Source organism: Musca vetustissima, unplaced genomic scaffold, assembly GCF_032173495.1.
Source record: "Musca vetustissima isolate MV318-11 ecotype Yass unplaced genomic scaffold, APGP_CSIRO_Mvet_v1 utg2483, whole genome shotgun sequence".
Taxonomy (NCBI): Eukaryota; Metazoa; Arthropoda; class Insecta; order Diptera; family Muscidae; genus Musca; species Musca vetustissima.
In genome coordinates this window covers 127,082-146,008 of record NW_026886224.1, presented here as the reverse complement: position 1 = coordinate 146,008, position 18,927 = coordinate 127,082, and the positions used below count along the sequence as shown (strand labels likewise).

At 34.1% G+C, this 18,927-nt stretch overlaps 4 protein-coding genes across 4 annotated transcripts in view; 1 reads left to right on the top strand and 3 right to left on the bottom strand.

The window, feature by feature from the left end:
- The window catches only part of LOC133333764 (transcription initiation factor TFIID subunit 7), a 188,462-nt gene extending 182,740 nt beyond the window's left edge, over positions 1-5,722 (top strand). The window contains exons 2-3 of the mRNA XM_061542056.1: positions 4,303-4,621; positions 4,688-5,722. Coding sequence (XP_061398040.1) covers positions 4,310-4,621; positions 4,688-5,722 — 1,347 coding nt within the window. The 5' untranslated portion in view covers positions 4,303-4,309. The remainder of the gene's footprint in view (positions 1-4,302; positions 4,622-4,687) is intronic.
- Positions 230-2,816, bottom strand: LOC133333768 (protein jagunal). The gene is made up of 3 exons (XM_061542059.1): positions 2,697-2,816; positions 445-817; positions 230-365 (listed from the first exon to the last, which is right to left on the bottom strand). Exons 1-3 carry the CDS (start codon positions 2,786-2,788, stop codon positions 237-239), a joined length of 594 nt encoding a protein of 197 aa, XP_061398043.1. The 5' UTR covers positions 2,789-2,816; the 3' UTR covers positions 230-236.
- A 3,454-nt stretch (positions 5,723-9,176) lies between the features above and the next one.
- On the bottom strand, positions 9,177-10,853 carry LOC133333740 (amidophosphoribosyltransferase). The gene has a single exon (XM_061542032.1). It carries the CDS (start codon positions 10,851-10,853, stop codon positions 9,177-9,179), a length of 1,677 nt encoding a protein of 558 aa, XP_061398016.1.
- Positions 10,854-13,558: 2,705 nt separating this feature from the next.
- Positions 13,559-15,881, bottom strand: LOC133333739 (putative riboflavin kinase). Its single transcript, XM_061542031.1, has 3 exons — positions 15,776-15,881; positions 15,556-15,707; positions 13,559-13,804 (listed from the first exon to the last, which is right to left on the bottom strand). Exons 1-3 carry the CDS (start codon positions 15,858-15,860, stop codon positions 13,559-13,561), a joined length of 483 nt encoding a protein of 160 aa, XP_061398015.1. The 5' UTR covers positions 15,861-15,881.
- Positions 15,882-18,927: the final 3,046 nt, after the last annotated feature.

The following is an 18,927-nucleotide window of genomic DNA, read 5'->3' as shown; positions in this document are numbered from 1 at the left end:
CCAGTTACAAATTTGCATAGTTATGTGTGTAATTGCCGATTTAAAATTGAATAATTTTTATTTATTTATTTTTTTCTCTTATGTTTTGTTGTTGTATAAGAAACATCGAAAAATAGTCTAACAATTTATTAAATTTTCTTTCGTATTTGTATAATCTTTTTTGGTTTACAACAAGATGTAGTTGGAGAGGAGAGTATTTCAATACAAAATTGTAGATAGAAAAAATAAAAACATATTTATTGATATTTACGGGCAGAACGTGCCTTCCAGGCTTTGATTAAATTATACGAGAAATATAAAGTGAAACCGTGTATTTGGAAACCAACAAAACAGAAAGCATACCACAAGAGGCCATAGGGTAAACCCTAAAAAAGCAAACAAACAAAATATGGTTCTTCATTAATACTAATTTGAATTTTGATATGCATTTTATTTTTAACTTACCCTCCACAGAAATATGTCGGTACCATCTAAATCCGATTTATCCTCCAGACTCAAATATTCCAAAACATCACCGAAATAATAAACGAAACAGTACAGCAATGGTAGTACACCAAACAAGCCCAAGGTTATCATATATTTTTGCATATCGCGAATTTTATTGCCACGTGCCGCCGACAGACCGATAAATGATGTCAGCAGGGAGGCCAACCAAATGTATTCCCACCATAATGGTGCTGGCACTTCCAATTCCTCAATTTCGAGCACAAAGATATCCAAACGATCCAAAATGTCTGATGTTAGCTTAGCCAACATTACAAAAAATAGCAGGGCATGAAAGAAAATGCAATATTTCAGTCGGGATTTGTTTAATAAGCTGGAAAAGAGAAAGAGATATAGAGATGAAAATACATTTTATTAATATTTAAAGCAAACAATGAGTTTTTCATAGACGATCTGAAGGGAGACTTTCATAGGCGACCTGAATGGAGTCTTTCATAGGCGACTTGAAGGGAGTCTTTCATAGACGACCTGAAGGGAGTCTTTCATAGACGACCTGAAGGGAGTCTTTCATAGACGACCTGAAGGCAGTCTTTCATAGACGACCTGAAGGGAGTCTTTCATAGACGACCTGAAGGGTGTCTTTCATAGATGAGCTGAAGGGAGTCTTTCATAGACGAGCTGAAGGGAGTATTTCATAGACGAACTGAAGGGAGTCTTTCATAGACGAGCTGAAGGGAGTCTTTCATAGACGAGCTGAAGGGAGTCTTTCATAGACGAGTCTTTCATAGACGAGCTGAAGGGAGTCTTTCATAGACGAGCTGAAGGGAGTTAATAGACGACCTGAAGTTAGTCTTTGAATGCAAGCTGAGGGGAGAGTCATTCACAGTCGAGCTGAACCAAGTCTTTTCTTGACCAGACTCTCATCTTTGCAGAAGTGGAGATGAGGATACTTCAAAATATAATTTTTAAACAATTCTCGCCTTGTGGATATTTCAAAAAAAACTATTTTAAAAAATTCAAGTCTTATGGACATTTCAAAACACAATTTTTAATAAAACTATGCCCTATGGATACTTAAAAAATTTTAAAAAATCCACGCCTTATGGATAAAAGAAAAATAATAATAAAATCTACGCTTGTAAATATTTCAAAAAATAAGTTTTAAAACATCCACTAGTAATGAATACTTGAAAAAAAACTATTAAAAAATCGACGTCTTGTAAGTATTTCAATAAATAATTTTTAAAACATCCACGACTCATGGATACTTGAAAGAACAATTTTATAAAAATCGAATTATTTAATAAAAAATCTATTTTTTTGTGGATACTTGAAAAATATTTTTATTCAGCACAGCGGCTAGGTTCCCCACTACGAACTTTGTTTATATGTTTTGAACCGATAACCTTTTGTGCCTAACAAAACGTGTTAACTTATCTCAGTGAACACGTTACACATGCCACGTCTATAATGCCGAAAAAGAACAACAACAATAACATTTATTTGAAAGCATACTTCGATGTTGTAGGTGTTGTTGCATTCAAAGTGCATTGGGTCAATAATAATTTTAAGAACATCAAAATGCCAAGCTGAATTCAATCGCCCCCACCACCACCAATAGTAGGGCATAACATTTTCTTTTCTGCAGTAATAAAAATAATTGGGAAGACAGACAAAACATAATAACATAATAGCAAAAATAACAACAACAAGACGCACACAGTACGCGCAAAAACAATTGTAAACAAATTCTGGCACATTGCCCGGTCGGTCGGTGGCAGAGGCTACAACAATATATTATTATTGTATTTGTTAGCTAGGTACAAAGTAGGCAAAATAGAAGAAAAAAAAACAGCAACCAGCTCAACAAATATTTCTTATAGGAAATAAAATCAATTGTGGAGCCCTAAAAGATAATAAATAAGAAAAAAAAATATTTATGTAGACAAGTCATTTATCTACGACAAGAAACAGCCAAAGATAAATGCAAACGGATTACTATTTTTTGGATAATACTTTCTTCCAATGTGTGTCTGCCTTGCTGTTGTTGTTGGTGTTTCTGTTGTTTGAGCTGGTCAAACACAATTATGCAAAAACGCCACTTGTCATCATCAACGAAAATAAGGCCAAATTGTTGTTATTGTCTTATTGGCAGTCTACATCCCCCATCGAAATTGGAGTAGAATCTCATAAATAAATATGAATTAAATACAAAAATATAATATAGTAATTTAAAATTATTGTGTATTAACCTAATTTGATGCGGTGCAGCTACTCGTTGTCTATATTCGAAATCAGTGCCATCCGTCCCAGCTACAACTGGCCCAACACCTCGAGTTGCCATTTTTACTGCTGTCTGTTGCTTTTCGTCTTTTTGTAGTTAAAAATAATTCCAATGGTTTTGATTTCAATCACTGTCTAATCTATTTTTTTATATTAATAATCACAAATCATTGCACTTTTGTTTGGTTTTTCGTCGTTCGTTATTATTTTTACAAAATAAAATAAAAAATGTTCAAAAAAAAGGTTGAAATTGGCTGGTATCGGTGGTTATAACTTTGATCAAAAAAAGAAAAAAATAATTTACTGATGAATGAAGGGATGCTTAGATCGACTATTGACTAATCGATTAGTTGCATGATATTAATCAAATGTCAAATAAATGTTTCAGTGTTGTCAACTCCAAAAGTAAGAGTGCGTTTAGCTATACAAAGTCAACTCAATCTCAAATGTTAATTTCCATGGTACAATTATAAAAGGTAACAGCAAAACCCAGCTGATTTAATTCCAACGTAATGCTATTGTCAATATGAATATGGCAAATTATGTTTTTAAAAATCAATTCATTTTACTCAATCTGCCTGCTGGGAAAGTTTGAAGAATCAAATTTTTCTTGGTGGAATAAAAGGCTAAGCAGAATGCTCGCGTTGAGCCGTCCGTCGCGTTATTTGTCATCGAAAATACAACAACCACAAGGAAACGATATGCATTTGTGTTATCGTTTCCTTGTGGTTTTTGTATTTTCGATAACATATAACGCGACGGATGGCTCAACGCGAGCATTCTGCTTAGCGTGGTTTTATATTTGTCGGGATCGGGATCGGTGCTGAGAGTTTCTCTCTCTCTCAGTGGTAAATTGTGAATTGTGTTGGAAAACATTACCACAGGTAGGAACAAAAAAGTACGAAAAGGTACCTAAAATTCAACTTCAAATGATAATAAATCATAATTATCGAGAAATATTGGCAAATATTTATACCAGTTATTTGCATAAATAATATATGTTATAATTTAAGCGTAAATGTATTCACGAATAATAAAAAATCTAATTTTTGTTTTGGTACGTTTATGTCAATTCGTACCTTTTGTGAACAAAAAGTACGCTTGTTACAAAATTAAAAATAGCGCAACTCTAATTACTCTCTTAAGAGAGAGAAACTCTCAACACCGATCCCGATCCCGACAAATATAAAACCACGCTTAGGCTACTAAATCCACTCGATCTCAAATGTCAATTCCATTGCGTATACGTCACGTTAATCCTGTTCACAAATCCAGTGGATTATATTTGACGTATAAGCAATGGTATTGACATTTGAGATCGAGTGGATTTCGTAAATCTAAACGTACATTAAGTAATTATTTCATAATTCAGGGTCGAACAACGAATGAGAGAGCGAACAATGGTCGTATGTACATGACATTAAAATATTCATGATAGGGATGATTGTATATCTTGGCAAACCTTTTAATTCGTCAAATCGAAAATAATCGATATTTTAGTATTTTCCAATAAACGAACTTGAGATCCCTTGAAAAGAGAAATAAACAAAAAATATACCGTGCCGATTGGACAAGTTGAACAATGTTCGAGAAAAAAGTTGATAAAAACAAACAAGAACAAAAGCCTCGCGACGATGGAGTTGAATTGGAGAATCAATATATACTGCGGCTACCCGAAGAAGTGGCCAAGGCGTTGAGAGAAGCCATCAATTCGCCCAATTCCAACCTGAAAGATCGCATGACCATACAATTGGATAATGATTTGCGCTATGGAGAGGTACGATTTGATCATTGGTTGCTGCATGCCAAGGTGGTGGATCTGCCAACAATTATTGAATGCCTCAAGACCATAGATAATAAAAGTTTTTATAAATCGGCGGACATATGCCAAATGGTAAGTAAGCACTTGGACTTTTGTTAAACACCCCACCCATTCATATGACCCATATCTCGTATTTAGATGATCTGCAAAGAGGAACCCCATGACTTGGACAAAGAAGAATCCCCGAATAAGGGAAAGAAAAAAGATCCCAATAAGGTGGATAAGAAATTCTTGTGGGCCCATGGTATTACACCGCCATGCAAGAATGTACGTAAACGTCGCTTCCGTAAAACTTTGAAAAAGAAAAATGTCGAAGTTCCGGAAATTGAAAAGGAAGTAAAACGTCTTTTGCGTATCGATAACGATGCTGTTAAAGTTGAATTTGAAATTATCAACGAAGATCTTTCGAAGTCAACGGATTCACAGCTGAAAGACAGCATGGAGGGTGAAGAAGAATTCATGGACGATACTATGAATGAGGGCGACAAAGGCAACAATGACTCCTCATCACAAAAGGATATTAATGTTGAATCCGATGGTGATGATGAAGATGGTCCATCAGGATCAGCACCATCGGGTCATCATTTGGGTGTTGGAGAACATGATATTTTCGGAGAAGAGGTGTCCTCTTCGGACGATGATGAAGATATAGAAAGACACGATACTAGTCGTATGCAAGACTTGGATGAAACATCACGCATGTCAGCCGACGATTCACGTATGTCCTATTTCTCGGTGGGTGGTGGCAATAACACCAATATGAGTGCCAAGACCGGTGGCCTAAATACCTCCAAGGATGATTTGAATGAATACAGTAAATCAATATTTGGCAGTCCTAAACAGGGTGATGATGACAATTCCAAATTTGGTGGTTCAAATTCAAATCTTGCTGGTGCTGGTGGCTACTTTGATGATCGTAAACGTACCCTGTCCGATGATGAATCTTCGAATGATGCAACACCACAAATGAGTGTCGATCAGATACAAGCTAAAATATCGGAGCTACGTGGACAATTGGATGATATTAAGGCGCAACATTCACAAAAGGCAAAAGAGATTTCCTCAATACAAAATCCAACGTTGCGACAAAGAATGCAAGACACATTGGATAATTTGGCTAGTCAGATGGTCGAAAAAGAATTGGAAATTAAGGATTATGAAAATATGCTATAGAGAATTGTAGGTTAGAATGAATGATAAAATAATTAGTGATAGTGATTTTATAATTAAATGTAAATAAAAAAATATTTATTGTTGCTTTTTTGTGTTGGAAGGGGGGATGTTCAACCGATTTGTTGTATATGGGGATCTAAATCTGAAAAAAAATGCAAAAAAGAAATAAAATAAAATCAAAATAAAGTTTTTCTTTATGGACGAACTGAAGTTATTTTTCATACAGGAGCTGAAGGACTACTATCTCATAAAAATCTGGAGGTCTTCGTCATAGAAGAGCTAAAGGTCTTTTTCTTCATAAAAGAGCTGGAGGTCTTATTCCTCAAAAGAGCCGGATGTCTTCTTCCTCATAGAAGAGCTGAAGGTATTCTCCGCATAGAAGAACTGAAGGACTTCTTTCTCATAGAAGAACTGAAGGTCCTCTTCCGTATTCAATAACTGAAGGTCGTCTTTCTCATAGAAGAGCTGAAGGTCTTCATTCTCATAGAAGAGCTGAAGGCATTCCTTCTCATAAAATTGCTGAAGGTCTTCCTTATCATAGAAGAGCTGAAGGTATTCTTTCTCATAGAAGAGCTGAAGGTCTTCATTCCTATAAAAGAGCTGAAGGTCTTCATTCCTATAAAAGAGCTGAAGGTCTTCATTCCTATAAAAGAGCTGAAGGTCTTCTTACTCATAGAAGAGCTGAAGGTCTTCTTCTTACTGATAGAAGAGCTGAAGTTTTTTTCCTCATGGAATTACCGAAGTCCTTCTTCCTCATAGAAGAACAGAAAAAATCTACACTACTCCCTTCATGTTGATGGATAAATCTGTAAGTTTTTTCCTTGTCAATATGTGCTGATTCTTTTTTTGAACTCAGATCATGTAAGAATTTATATATTATATCTCTTCAAGGTCGCAGTCTTTTATCGATATGACCTCTTCAAAAAATTCGAATTAACAGTCTTTTTTTATCGATTTCATCTCTCCAAAATAATTACACTACATAGTAAACGAGTTTGATGCTTTCTGGAGGAGCAGAAAATTTAGATAAATGCACAAGTATGACAAAGTCACATTCCGGAGGAGCATTTAAAAGAATCCACCAATTTCTTGAAAAACCATTTGAAATTCATAAAAATATCAATTTATTCAATCGAAATTCAATCGAAACTCAATCTTCCCTTTTTTATTGGAAATAATGTTTTTTATTGTTTTTGTTGTATTTATTTACTACATTTCTGGAGGAGCCTTTAAAAGAAATTCATAAAAAATAATATCAAAAAAATAAATAAAACAACTCAAACTTCCCCTTTTTATTGATTTTAATATTTATTTTTATTATTGTTTTTGTTGTATTTTATTTAAGTGGTAATATGAGAGAAAAAACTTAACTAGAAAAAAATAATTAAATGTTTAAACAAATATTGATACATATGTATATGAACATTTCTGTAATATATGTACGTATATAGCTATGGTATAATATGTATACATATGTATGTGTGACGAAAATACAATAATAAGGGGAAAAGGGAGAAAAATCTTATCTAATATTTATGTTTATTATTAACAATATTTGCAAGAAAGAAAAATAAATTTATTATTAGTAAATAATAAAATGAACAAATTTCAAATTAAAAAAAGAACGCATGATATATTTTTATCAAAAACTTTTATTATTAGAAGATATTACATTTAAAGAAGCAATTCAAAAATAAAAAATGTATAGGAGGAGGTACACATTGTCATAAAGTTCACCTTTTATTTTATAAAAAGTTGTTTGTTATCAGATAACATAATTATTTATTTATTTTTTTTGTGAGTTCTTTATTAATACGAAAAATGAAAATTGTTTTTGTTTTTTTTTTTAATTAATTATTGATTATAATTATGTTTTTATTGATAAGTTTAATAATATCTATGTATGTTTGTATGTTTTGTTTATTCTATAATCTTATTAACAATGTTTGTATTTGTATTGATCCAGTGAGTGTGGTCATTGTTTTTGTGCTTGTTTTTTATTTTGTAAATGCAAAAAATATAAACGTTTGAGGTATTTTTCTTTTCATACTTAAAATGTTTTTTTTTCACATTGTTGTAATTCCTTGAGATAAATTAAATAATGCAGATAAATTTGTTTTGACCGAACATAATTGATGATGACAAAAAAGCAGGAGCCGAGGGCATTTTTGTCTATACCGAAACTTATTTACATCAGGTCTGTTCCCGTATTGCAAAAATATACTACTTTTTACTACGATAACGAATTTTCCTCTATGATATCGAAGAAAATAGTAAAACGAGTAGATTCTTGTAGTAAGGGAACAGACTAATCATCTATTAAAAGTTAATCGAACATAAGTTATGTTATTGCCCCACAATAAGCCGATAAAAATTTAATTGTTTTTTTTTTATCGATCGATGAAAATCTTTTATCGGTCCCAATGAAAATCTTCTCTTACACTAATCCTGCCACTCCCTAAACGATCGTACCTGCGTTGATGTTACCAAACTTCATTGAGACTGTACCCACTTCGAATTTCCAAACTAAAAAAATAATTCCTTCCAAACTATTTCTCTATTTTTTGTGCAAATGAGAAAACATCCTGACAATAGTCAACAATCGTAAAGGATTACAAAACTACTCCGATACTGAATCCAATTGCGTTTTTTAACCAAAAAGAATCTCGTTCAAATTTATTTGTTTATTTTTATTTCATTTTTGTCGTAGCTAAGCGGAAAACTACAGCCTATCTCTCCATGGTAATCAGATATGGTGGTTATTAATAAATGTTGATATTCGAATACAGTAGAATCTAAATAATTTGACGTCCATTTGTTTTCACAAAACAAAAAAAAAAACTATGAGATTAAAAGTCAATTTAAAACTTGCATAATTGATTACAAATTGTTTTTATCGAAATTTGTTATAATATTTCTTTTTTTAATATAAACATAACCTATTTGGGGGTGGATTATCGGGATCATATTGTGTATATTTTTCAATTATTTTCTTTTTTAATTTGTTTCCTGTATGTTTTTTTTTTTTGTTTACATAAACACAACATAGAAGACACTGACCATGGGAGAGTATCATCATTTTTTGTAGACCCCAAAGTTATGCTTTATAGCAAATCAAATTATTCAGATGCTACTGTCGAATCGAATAGTTTTAATTTTGATTTTGTTTACACAAAGTGGCGGCCAAGGCAAAGTGATTGAGAGAGTGACTGTATTGGGAGATTGTATGTTGTTACTGATTATCATCATCATTATTATGCTCAGCATAATTCTTTTTATTTGCATTTCGACCCCCAACATTCATCGAAAAATTGTCAAAATAACAACTTAAAAAATACTGCCTATTCCATAATTAAATCAATGATATTGATCATATACCTACTACATATAATTCACAAATAGTCAGTAGAATAGCAAAACGAAAAAAAAGAAACTTCAAAATTCCATTCATTTCCTACCAACTTAATTCATCGGGTAACCCGCCTGGATATTCACCAGTCAAACAAGCAGTACAATGACCACCCTCACCTTTAATCTGCTCCTTGCGATTCATATTGACGGCCTCCTTGAGACCCTCCACCGACAGATAAGCCAAACTATCAGCGCCAACATGTCTGGCCAATTGTTCAGCATTCAGGGTATTGGCAATTAACTCTTCGTGTGTGGGAATATTAATACCCATGTAGCAGGGATGTTGCAACGGTGGACTGGCAACACGAACATGTACCTCCAAGGCACCAGCATCACGTAATAACTTGATAATGGGTCCAATTGTATTACCACGCACAATGGAATCATCGATCAGCACTAAACGTTTACCCGAAACATTTTCCGAAAGGGCACCAAATTTCTTCGCCACACCCAATTGCCGTAGACGTGTTGAAGGTTGAATAAATGTACGACCGACATAACGATTTTTACACAAAACCTCAGCAAATTCTAAACCAGATTCCTTGGCGTAGCCATGGGCGGCAGCTGTACCTGATTCGGGTACCGAACTAACAATATCAGCTTTGATGGGTGCCTCCCTGGCCAATTGACGTCCACATTGCATACGCACCGAATAAACCATTTGTCCCTCAAAAATCGAATCACCACGGGCAAAGTAAACATATTCGAAAATACAAAAGGCCATTTTCTTGTAGTCGGGCCTCTCCACAATATCCACAGTGCGACAGCCATTGCGTGTCATTTCGATAATTTCTCCTGGCTGTACTTCACGCACATAACGAGCTCCAATTGAAAGGAAGCCGCATGATTCACTGGATACCACCCAACCCTCAGCTGGGAGGTCTTCAACCTTTTCACCGCTGGCATTCATGGGTATGATTTTGCCCAAACACAAGGGACGATTGCCATAGACGTCACGGACAGCATAGATTTTGTCCTTGACCATAATGACCAGGGAATACGACAAATGGGCCAATTGCATAAAGTGGCGTATACGTGCTGGCCAGTCGGGTCCGTCGACTTCCGAAACACCCTCCGGGCAGCAGCACAAACTTTGAGCAATCAACTCACTATCACTGTGGGTGGACAGACCCACACCGCGACCCAACACCTCACGACGCAAAGACTCGCTATTTACCAATTCACCATTATGGGCCAAGGCCATGGCACCATGGGCAGTGTGTACCACAAACGGTTGGCAATTTACCACCTCCGAGGCTCCCGAAGTGGAATAACGGGTATGGCCAATACCCAAATTGCCCTTCAATTTCTTCATCGCCTCATCGTTGAACAATTGGCTGATCATGCCCATGCCCTTGTGCATATTGAATTGTTTGGAGCATTTTCCTTCGCTGGTCACAATACCAGCTGATTCCTGGCCACGATGTTGCAATGCCACTAATCCCAGACATATCACGTGTGCAATATCAATCTGTGTGGGCCAGTCACCACAAGCAATCGCACCGAAAACCCCACACTCATGTGTGAGACCGGTTAACTCTTTACCTTCGAACGTCTGAAGTTGTTTGTTTGCAGACGACGGCAACGACGATGATCGACACGATAATGATGTTGTTGTACATGGCTGTTGTTCCTCCGCCTCTCCTCCGCAACCGATACTGTTATCGACATTCATTCTACAGGTGTTTGTTGTTGCTGTTGTGTTATTTATGCCTTCCATGTGTTTTTCTTGATTTAGGTACCACGTTAGTTGTTGTTGTTATTGCTGTTAATGTATGTTGTTACCAGACAGGCGACGACGACGGACAAAGTGGTGCGCCTTCAATTCTATTTTTTTAGTTTAGTTTTTTTGCAAAGCAATGTAAATATCGAAGCTCTGTATAGAATTTCTTCGGTTACACTGCCGAATTCCACTATTATATTATTTATGCAATATTCAAAATATTCAAGTTTCGTAATGTCGAACTTTTTTAATGTGCCCTCACACTCCAGCCGCCAGTCGGTCTTTTTTATTTTTATATATTTATTCTTTTCATAAGAAACACTATAGGTCTTGTCTTTTTGCGGATATCGTTTGTCGTTGTCTTCGTCGTTATATGTTGGCTGGCTGGTACACACTGACACATTTACGCACGCTTCTTTCCACGCTCGCTAGCTCGCACACACGCACAGGCAGCACACTCACTGAGTATTAGCAAGCAAATATCCAATTCAAAATCTTCTTAACCAAAATATCGTTCAATTTCGGTGGAAACAATGTGCGCGGACCGAACGAACCAAACGATACGACTGAATATACCATTAACAACAACCTCCGACCACCAAACAAAACACACTAAACTCGTCCAACATAAATAGAGCTCCAAGAACATGGAGTGGGGCTGCCGCTGCTGTAAATTTTAGTAGTTTTGTAGCGTGGCGGAATTCGAATATTGTATCAGCTGTCAAGAATATGCCAAAAAGCATTATAAAAGTTTTTGGGAGATTTGCCGAAAAGCAGCGTTCTGGGGGAGGAGAGAACATACAAATTGTTATTAATTATTTTTATGTTAATAATATGAGCGAGCTATGGGAGAGGAGAGATACGGGTGGATGTATAGTTACAAACATAATTGCTTTGTAAATTAAATGGATCTGTCCATCAAAGGTATTGTTGTATTACCAGGTTAATTTATTTAAAATGTGCCCTGTGCAAAAGAACCTGAAACAGTCTTCTATTAATCATTTTTATTTTTTTAATAAATTTTAAAATTTATACCAGACTTCATGGCATACTTATACAAGGTAGTCATATGTTTTCAATTTTTTCATAAATTCGCCTTTGCCAAAACTCAGCTTTCAAAATTTAAATGAAAATATCTTCTTTTGAAATGTACGCATATCATGTGTTCAGTGGTAATTATGCCATGACCAGACTTTATGTAACTTTCCACTTGAGATTTCTTTGTTTAAATTTATTTTTATGCCCGGCCTTTTATTAAACAGCTTTTAAATCCACAATCGAACCGCCAATCTTCTTCTTCTTCAATCATATGTTTTCATATATCAATTCCACCATACTTGAGGTGGCTTTCAAAGTGATGTACGACACTATGTCAGTATTGCCACTTTTACAAACATAAATACATTTCGTGGGTATTATTTCTTGGGCATTTTAATATGTAGAAGAGAATCTTATAAAACAAGCTGAAGGTATTGTTAAAGGCCCTTCTTTTTGAAGATTCAGCTCTTTTTTATAGAAGTGCTGAATGTCTTTTTCTTGGTTTAAGAAACGAATGGTTTCTTCTTCATAAAAGTGCTGAATGTATTCCGCATATGGTCAAATTGAAGATATTATTTATAAAAAAGAACTGGAGATCTTTATAGAGAAAATGTTGGAAATCTTTTTCAAATGTAAGAGCTGAAGATTTTTTTTATTATAGAAGAGTTGAAGGACTTCTTCTTTCGAAGACATAAAGGTCGTATACACATAGAAGTGTTGAAGGTCTTTTTCAAAGTCTGAAGGTGTTATTTTTATAGAAGACTTAAAGTCCTTCTTCATAATTCTGTCAATGCTACAGGCAATCAAAATGTCTACAAGAGTATGGAGATGATCAGTCAATTGGTCAACAATTGATGAAGAAATTGAAAACAAAATTAAGTATTGGTATTCCAACACATTTGTGCTGCTTGGTGTTTCGGATATCCACTGGCCAGTACATATACTCCACTTTGTCCAATTGGACCATTTGTCGTATTCTCTGGTAATTATGACCAATGACAAAATCTATGGCAATCGTCCCTTGTGTTTTGGCAAAATCGTACTCATTAATGCCAGTGGTGAAAAGGTTGAAGATCTCCCAGCTGAGGGTTGGGTGGTATCCAGTGAATCAGATGGTTTCCTTTCGATTGGGACACTTTAAGTGTGTTAAGTACAGCCAGGAGAAATTATTAAAATGCAATGTCTGTCGCTTTGTTTATACTAACTATTTTTGCATAAAAAATGAACACCATTACATTTGATAGATCCCAAAATCCCGTTTTTAAATAAAATAATAGTTAAAATTTATATTTATAATTAAAATTACAAACATTATTTATTTTTTGTTTTTAATCACAATATATATATATATATATATATATATATATATATGCATGTATAAACCTCTAAAAACCACACTATTTCATATTCATATCTATATAATTATATTAATACACATGTATATTACACACACAGTGAAAATTTGTACATTAGAATTTAAAAAAAATATATATAGAAAATTGCATTCAACTAAGCGAAAAAAATTAGATGAAATAAGTACTTACTAAATAATAAGTTGACGACATGGTTTTTTCTATATATAACAATATTTAACATATATTTAAAAAATAAAAATTTTAAGTACTACAATAAACAGAGAACTAATATGAAGTTTATATAATTAGCTAATTTTTGCCATTTTTTAAATTACTTAGAGAGCTGCTATCTGTGAAATATTCATGATATTGTAATTGTCTATTCGTTTCATTTGTTTCCAATAGCTCCTCTGCCTCGGCAATATCTTGTTTGATGCGGGCAATTAAATCATCTAAACTTTTGAAATTTTCTTCAGGTCTTAGATAGCCGGCGATGCAAACTTTTAACAGGCTTCCATAGAGATCACCATCGAATTTATGTAATATGTGTGTTTCCTACAAAAGAGAGAGAGAGAGAGAGAGATAGAAGGAAGTTAAAATGAGAGAAATATGTTTAAGAAATAACTTAAATCGAATTTTATTACGATACATTTTCGAATTTGATTTATATCATAAATTCATCTTGTTTAAAAAATCCACGCCTTAAGAGTCCTAAAAATATTCTTGTTTAAATCCACGCCTTAAGAGTCCTAAAAATATTCTTGTTTAAATCCACGCCTTAAGAGTCCTAAAAATATTCTTGTTTAAATCAAATATTCTTGTTTAAATCCACGCCTTAAGAGTCCTAAAAATATTCTTGTTTAAATCCACGCCTTAAGAGTCCTAAAAATATTCTTGTTTAAATCCACGCCTTAAGAGTCCTAAAAATATTCTTGTTTAAATCCACGCCTTAAGGGTCTTAAAAATATTCTTGTTTAAAAAATCCACGCCTTAAGGGTCCTAAAAATATTCTTTTTTAAAAAATCCACGCTTTAAGAATCCTAAAAATATCCTTGTTTAAAAAAATCACGCCGTATGAATCCTAAAAATATACTTGTTTAAAAAATCTACGCTTTAAAGGCCCTAAAAATATTCTTGTTTAAATAATCCGCGGCCTAGGGGTCCTAAAAATATTCTTGTTTAAAAAATCCACGCCTTAAGGGTCCTAAAAGTATTCTTGTTTAAAAAATCCACGCCTTAAGGGTCCTAAAAATATTCTTGTTTAAAAAATCCACGCTTTAAGAATCCTAAAAATATCCTTGTTTAAAAAATTCACGCTGTATGAATCCTACAAATATACTTGTTTAAAAAATCCACTCCTTAGAGGTAAAATCCACGCCTGAAAAATATTCTTGTTTAAAAAACCACACACGGGGTGCAGAAAATTTTATTCTTATCCTGAAAACATTCTTCTTAAAAAATCCACGCCTGAAAAATATTCTTGTTTAAAAAACCTCACACGGGGTGCAGAAAATTTTATTCTTATCCTGAAAACATTCTTCTTAAAAAATCCACGCCTTGGAGATCCTGAAAATATTCTTCTTAAAAAACCCACGCCCAAAGTCCACAAAGGTGTTCCGAAAAATATTCTTTTTAATAAACCTACGCCTATAGTCCACAAAGGGTCCAGAAAAATATCCTTCTTAAAAAACCCACGCCCAAAGACCACAAAGGGGTTCTGAAAAATATTATTTTTAAAAAACCTACGCCCAAAGTGCACAAATGGGTTCTGAAAAATATTATTTTTAAAAAACCTACGCCCAAAGTGCACAAATGGGTTCTGAAAAATATTCTTTTTAAAAACCCACGCTCAAAGTCCACAAAGGGGTTCTGAAAAATATTCTTTTAAAAAAACCTACGCCTATGTCCACAAAGGGGTCCTGAAAAATATTCTTTAAAAAATCCACGCCTATAATCTACAAAAAGGGGTCCTGAAAAATATTCTTCTTACAAAAATCCACGCCTGTAATGTACAAATGGGGTCCTGATATATAGTCTTCTTAAAAAAAATCCACGCCTATAATCTTCAAAAGGGGTTCTGCAAAAATATTGAATGTTGTTCAAATTTTAACTCTCCAATTTTTTCTTATAGAAACAAAATCAAGACGTCGGTTTAATTGGCTTCAATTTAACGCTGATCATATTTCCCCTTATTTCTCCTTTGACCACTTCTCGCTTAAGGTTTTCAATTTCTAGAAAACTCAAACGTGCCAACGATTTAAATTACAAACATCAATTAATCATCAATTACATACATTCATACATACCATACTTTTTTCTTTATTGTCATAAAATGGATTCCAACCGATACTCATGACCATTTTATACACGGGACCATTATCAACATTGGCCCAGCCATAATAAACACCCGGGTGTATGGCCTCTGGTAAAGATTTAACAACTTCCAATGGATAATTTGCTATATAGAAAATTCAAAATATTAAAATAAGGAAACCAGCAAAATAATATAAACAAATATTTACTGACCTGTGGGAATACCCAATTCTTTGGAACCCCGACCAAAACCAGCCACAATTTCACCGCAGGCAAAAAATGGCAAATTATTTAACATTTTCTCGAGTGATAACGTTGTTGATTGTGATTGCCAGCAGCGTGTATTTGAAAAAATGTTACGTTTGGTGATGGTGCAAAAATGACGACGACTTCTAAACAATAAAACCATAGATAAAGATGAAACGTCGTAAATAGAAATTGCAACAGCCACTGGTTATTATTTAACGATGTTAATGATAATGACTGGCTGACGAACGATCGTACATATGTCTGATTGACTGACTGAGTGATTTGTTTTGGATGAGTTTTTTTCAATTAATAAAAAAAACCGATTGATTGTCGCGTTAAAAGGGCATTGGCGTGTTATGATTTGTTGTTGTATTTGTTTTCTTTTTTTATAAATTTGGTTTCCAACACTGTTCACTAATTTATGTATGATTGTTGTGTAAATCTATGTCCCAGCATATACATTAGTTTATTTATATATAAAATAACACATTAATATGTATTTTTTGTCATTTATTTTAATGAAATTATTGTAAAATAGTTCATATTTTACGGAAGCACGCACGCACACAATAAATGGGGATGACCTTTCGTGAATTCAAAGCCCTCTTTTAGTACAAATCAACGCCGTAGAATAAAAATAAATAAGAGAAGACTAGAATGAGCGATAAAATTCAGGAATCAAAACAAAAGTACCGTCTTTTAATGGAAAATGAAAAAAAAATTACTCCACCTGTGATGTCACAAAATAAAACATATGTTTTGCATATGTTCAATATAGTGATCACTAGGTATGATAGTGGGAGTGCAACATTAGGGGTTTCCACATATAACAAACTGATAAAGTGATGCCAAATTTTCAAAGAATAAGGGTACACTTACAAAAAACGTCAGACATTTCTATGTACCGGCTTGAATCGTTAAACGGTGTACACACTATCATTTTTGACTGTCATTTTTTATCGATTACTGACTGTCCAACAACCATAAATATTTTTGTGGTTGCCTGATGAATGACAAGCATGTGAGGCCACACTATCAAACAAGCAAAATTTGGGCAAGAGTGCCATTCAAAAATGCTAGTGTGTACACCGCATTAGAGGCACCATTCCGACAAAGGGTTATCAAACCTGACAATATATTGTATTTTTTCAACTTGATTTGAGTTTCTTGGTCCAAGACGGGATGGAGACAAACATCCAACACAATCGGTGATTTCCACATTTGATGTTCCGGCTTAAGCCGGGTACAGGAGTATATCGGATGGCACTACCGCCAAGGTAGAGGTGCTTAACATATATTTTGACGTAAATGCCTTTGCAAACCGTTGCTCTAAATCATTCAAGGTGTGGGGTCCTGATGGAATATCTATGGTGATATAGAAACAACTGGATAAACCAGGAGAACCAATGAGTTTCGGGTGCCTGATAAATCTGGGTGCTCCCGCTACTGAAATCTGACAATGTTGCAAGTAGAAGTGAATTTTACCGATTTCGTTTCTATCGCCCACAGCTCCTTCCATCGATGAGAAAAAGTTTTCCATTTCTGAACATAATGATTAATTCTCTAGGAGGAATAATAACACACAAATATTAGTAGAAAAATGAATAGACTATGCACTTCGAAGGCCTTCGATACCGTCAAACATACTAAGATGTTGGACCAAGTTTGGACGTCAGTTATAAATGACAGACACAGCTACAGCTTGTAATGAATTTGATACTAAGTAGTCCGAACCCGACAATAGATAACAAGAATCTAATTTTTAATGTGTTTTCCAAATCCTAAAGGGAAAATATTTATCATAGTATAGATTTTGTACATTCATGCAGGTTCCGGAACAGACACATTAAATGTTAATATATAAAAAAAAAATATTTTTTAATATAATGTCACAAATTCCAATGTATTTTCCAAAAATGACCAAAGACTGTTCATACCGACATCATGCAAGTCTTGATTTAGATTAGGCGAGTTTACTTGCGGCAAGTCTTTGTTTGTAGGAGAGATGGGCAAGGGGTATAGAAATGAAAAAAAATTGCTCGTACCGATTTTCTGGCAATTCGTTTTGTGTATTTCGTATTTGTTGACATTTTATATATATTTAAATGTAAAAAAACCAAATAAAAAAATATTTTGGAAAATGGAGCAAGTTCAAAAGAGAACGATAAAAATTGCCGCAAGTAAACTCGCCTAATATAAATCAGGACCAACACTGGTCCAATGCGAAAAAAAATTCAACCCATATCAGATAACAACATTTTCGAAATGTCAACGGCAAAGGCACTGAGACATTGATGTGATTTTTGGAATAGGAATACGTAGTCGAGAGTAAAAACTACTTTTAGACTATTCGATTTTTGCCTCTGACTAAAAAGTTCCTTTTCGATCTTTCGATTTTGTCAAACCTGCTCAAAATTGATTTTCGAATTTCACCGATTACTTATCGATAAAAAAAATTTTATTTTTTATATGAATTCTTGTCATCAGTCGAAATAAAGGAATATGCAATTTTTGGGACATTTATGTTTCTTGACAATAAACCAAGTATTAATGAAGAAAATCGAAAGTCGACTTTTCGATTTCCTCACAGGTCAAAAGTCGACTACGACCAAGATCCATTAATAAGGTCACAAAGATAGCAATCGAAATCGGAAAACAGCTGTTTTTTCTCAAGTCTAATGTCAAAAATGTCGACTTTGTTTACGTTTTCATAATGGAAGTCAATTCCCAATAATGCATTTTGACAGCAATCTTGAGAGGTATCGATTATCAGCTGGTCTTCCTGGGTGACCTTATTTATAGGCCATGACTACGACTTTCTGACTTTTTTTCCAATACAGAAAGTCGATTAATCGATTAGCCGAAAGTCGATTTACTTATCCCTAATGTGATTTTTGGAAAATTTCTTCCGATTAAAGAAGGAAAAAGAAAAAAACACGGAACCATTTTCTTCTATTGGATTTGTGGGTCTTCTCTATACGAATTTGACCGGATAGTATCAAACGGAAACCGCAGTTATAGTTTTGCAAAAACAAACATGTTAAAACTGGCCTCAAGCTGTGTTATTAGTGGCATAAAAATAGAATTTCGCGATTGTGTAAAACAAAGAAAAAATA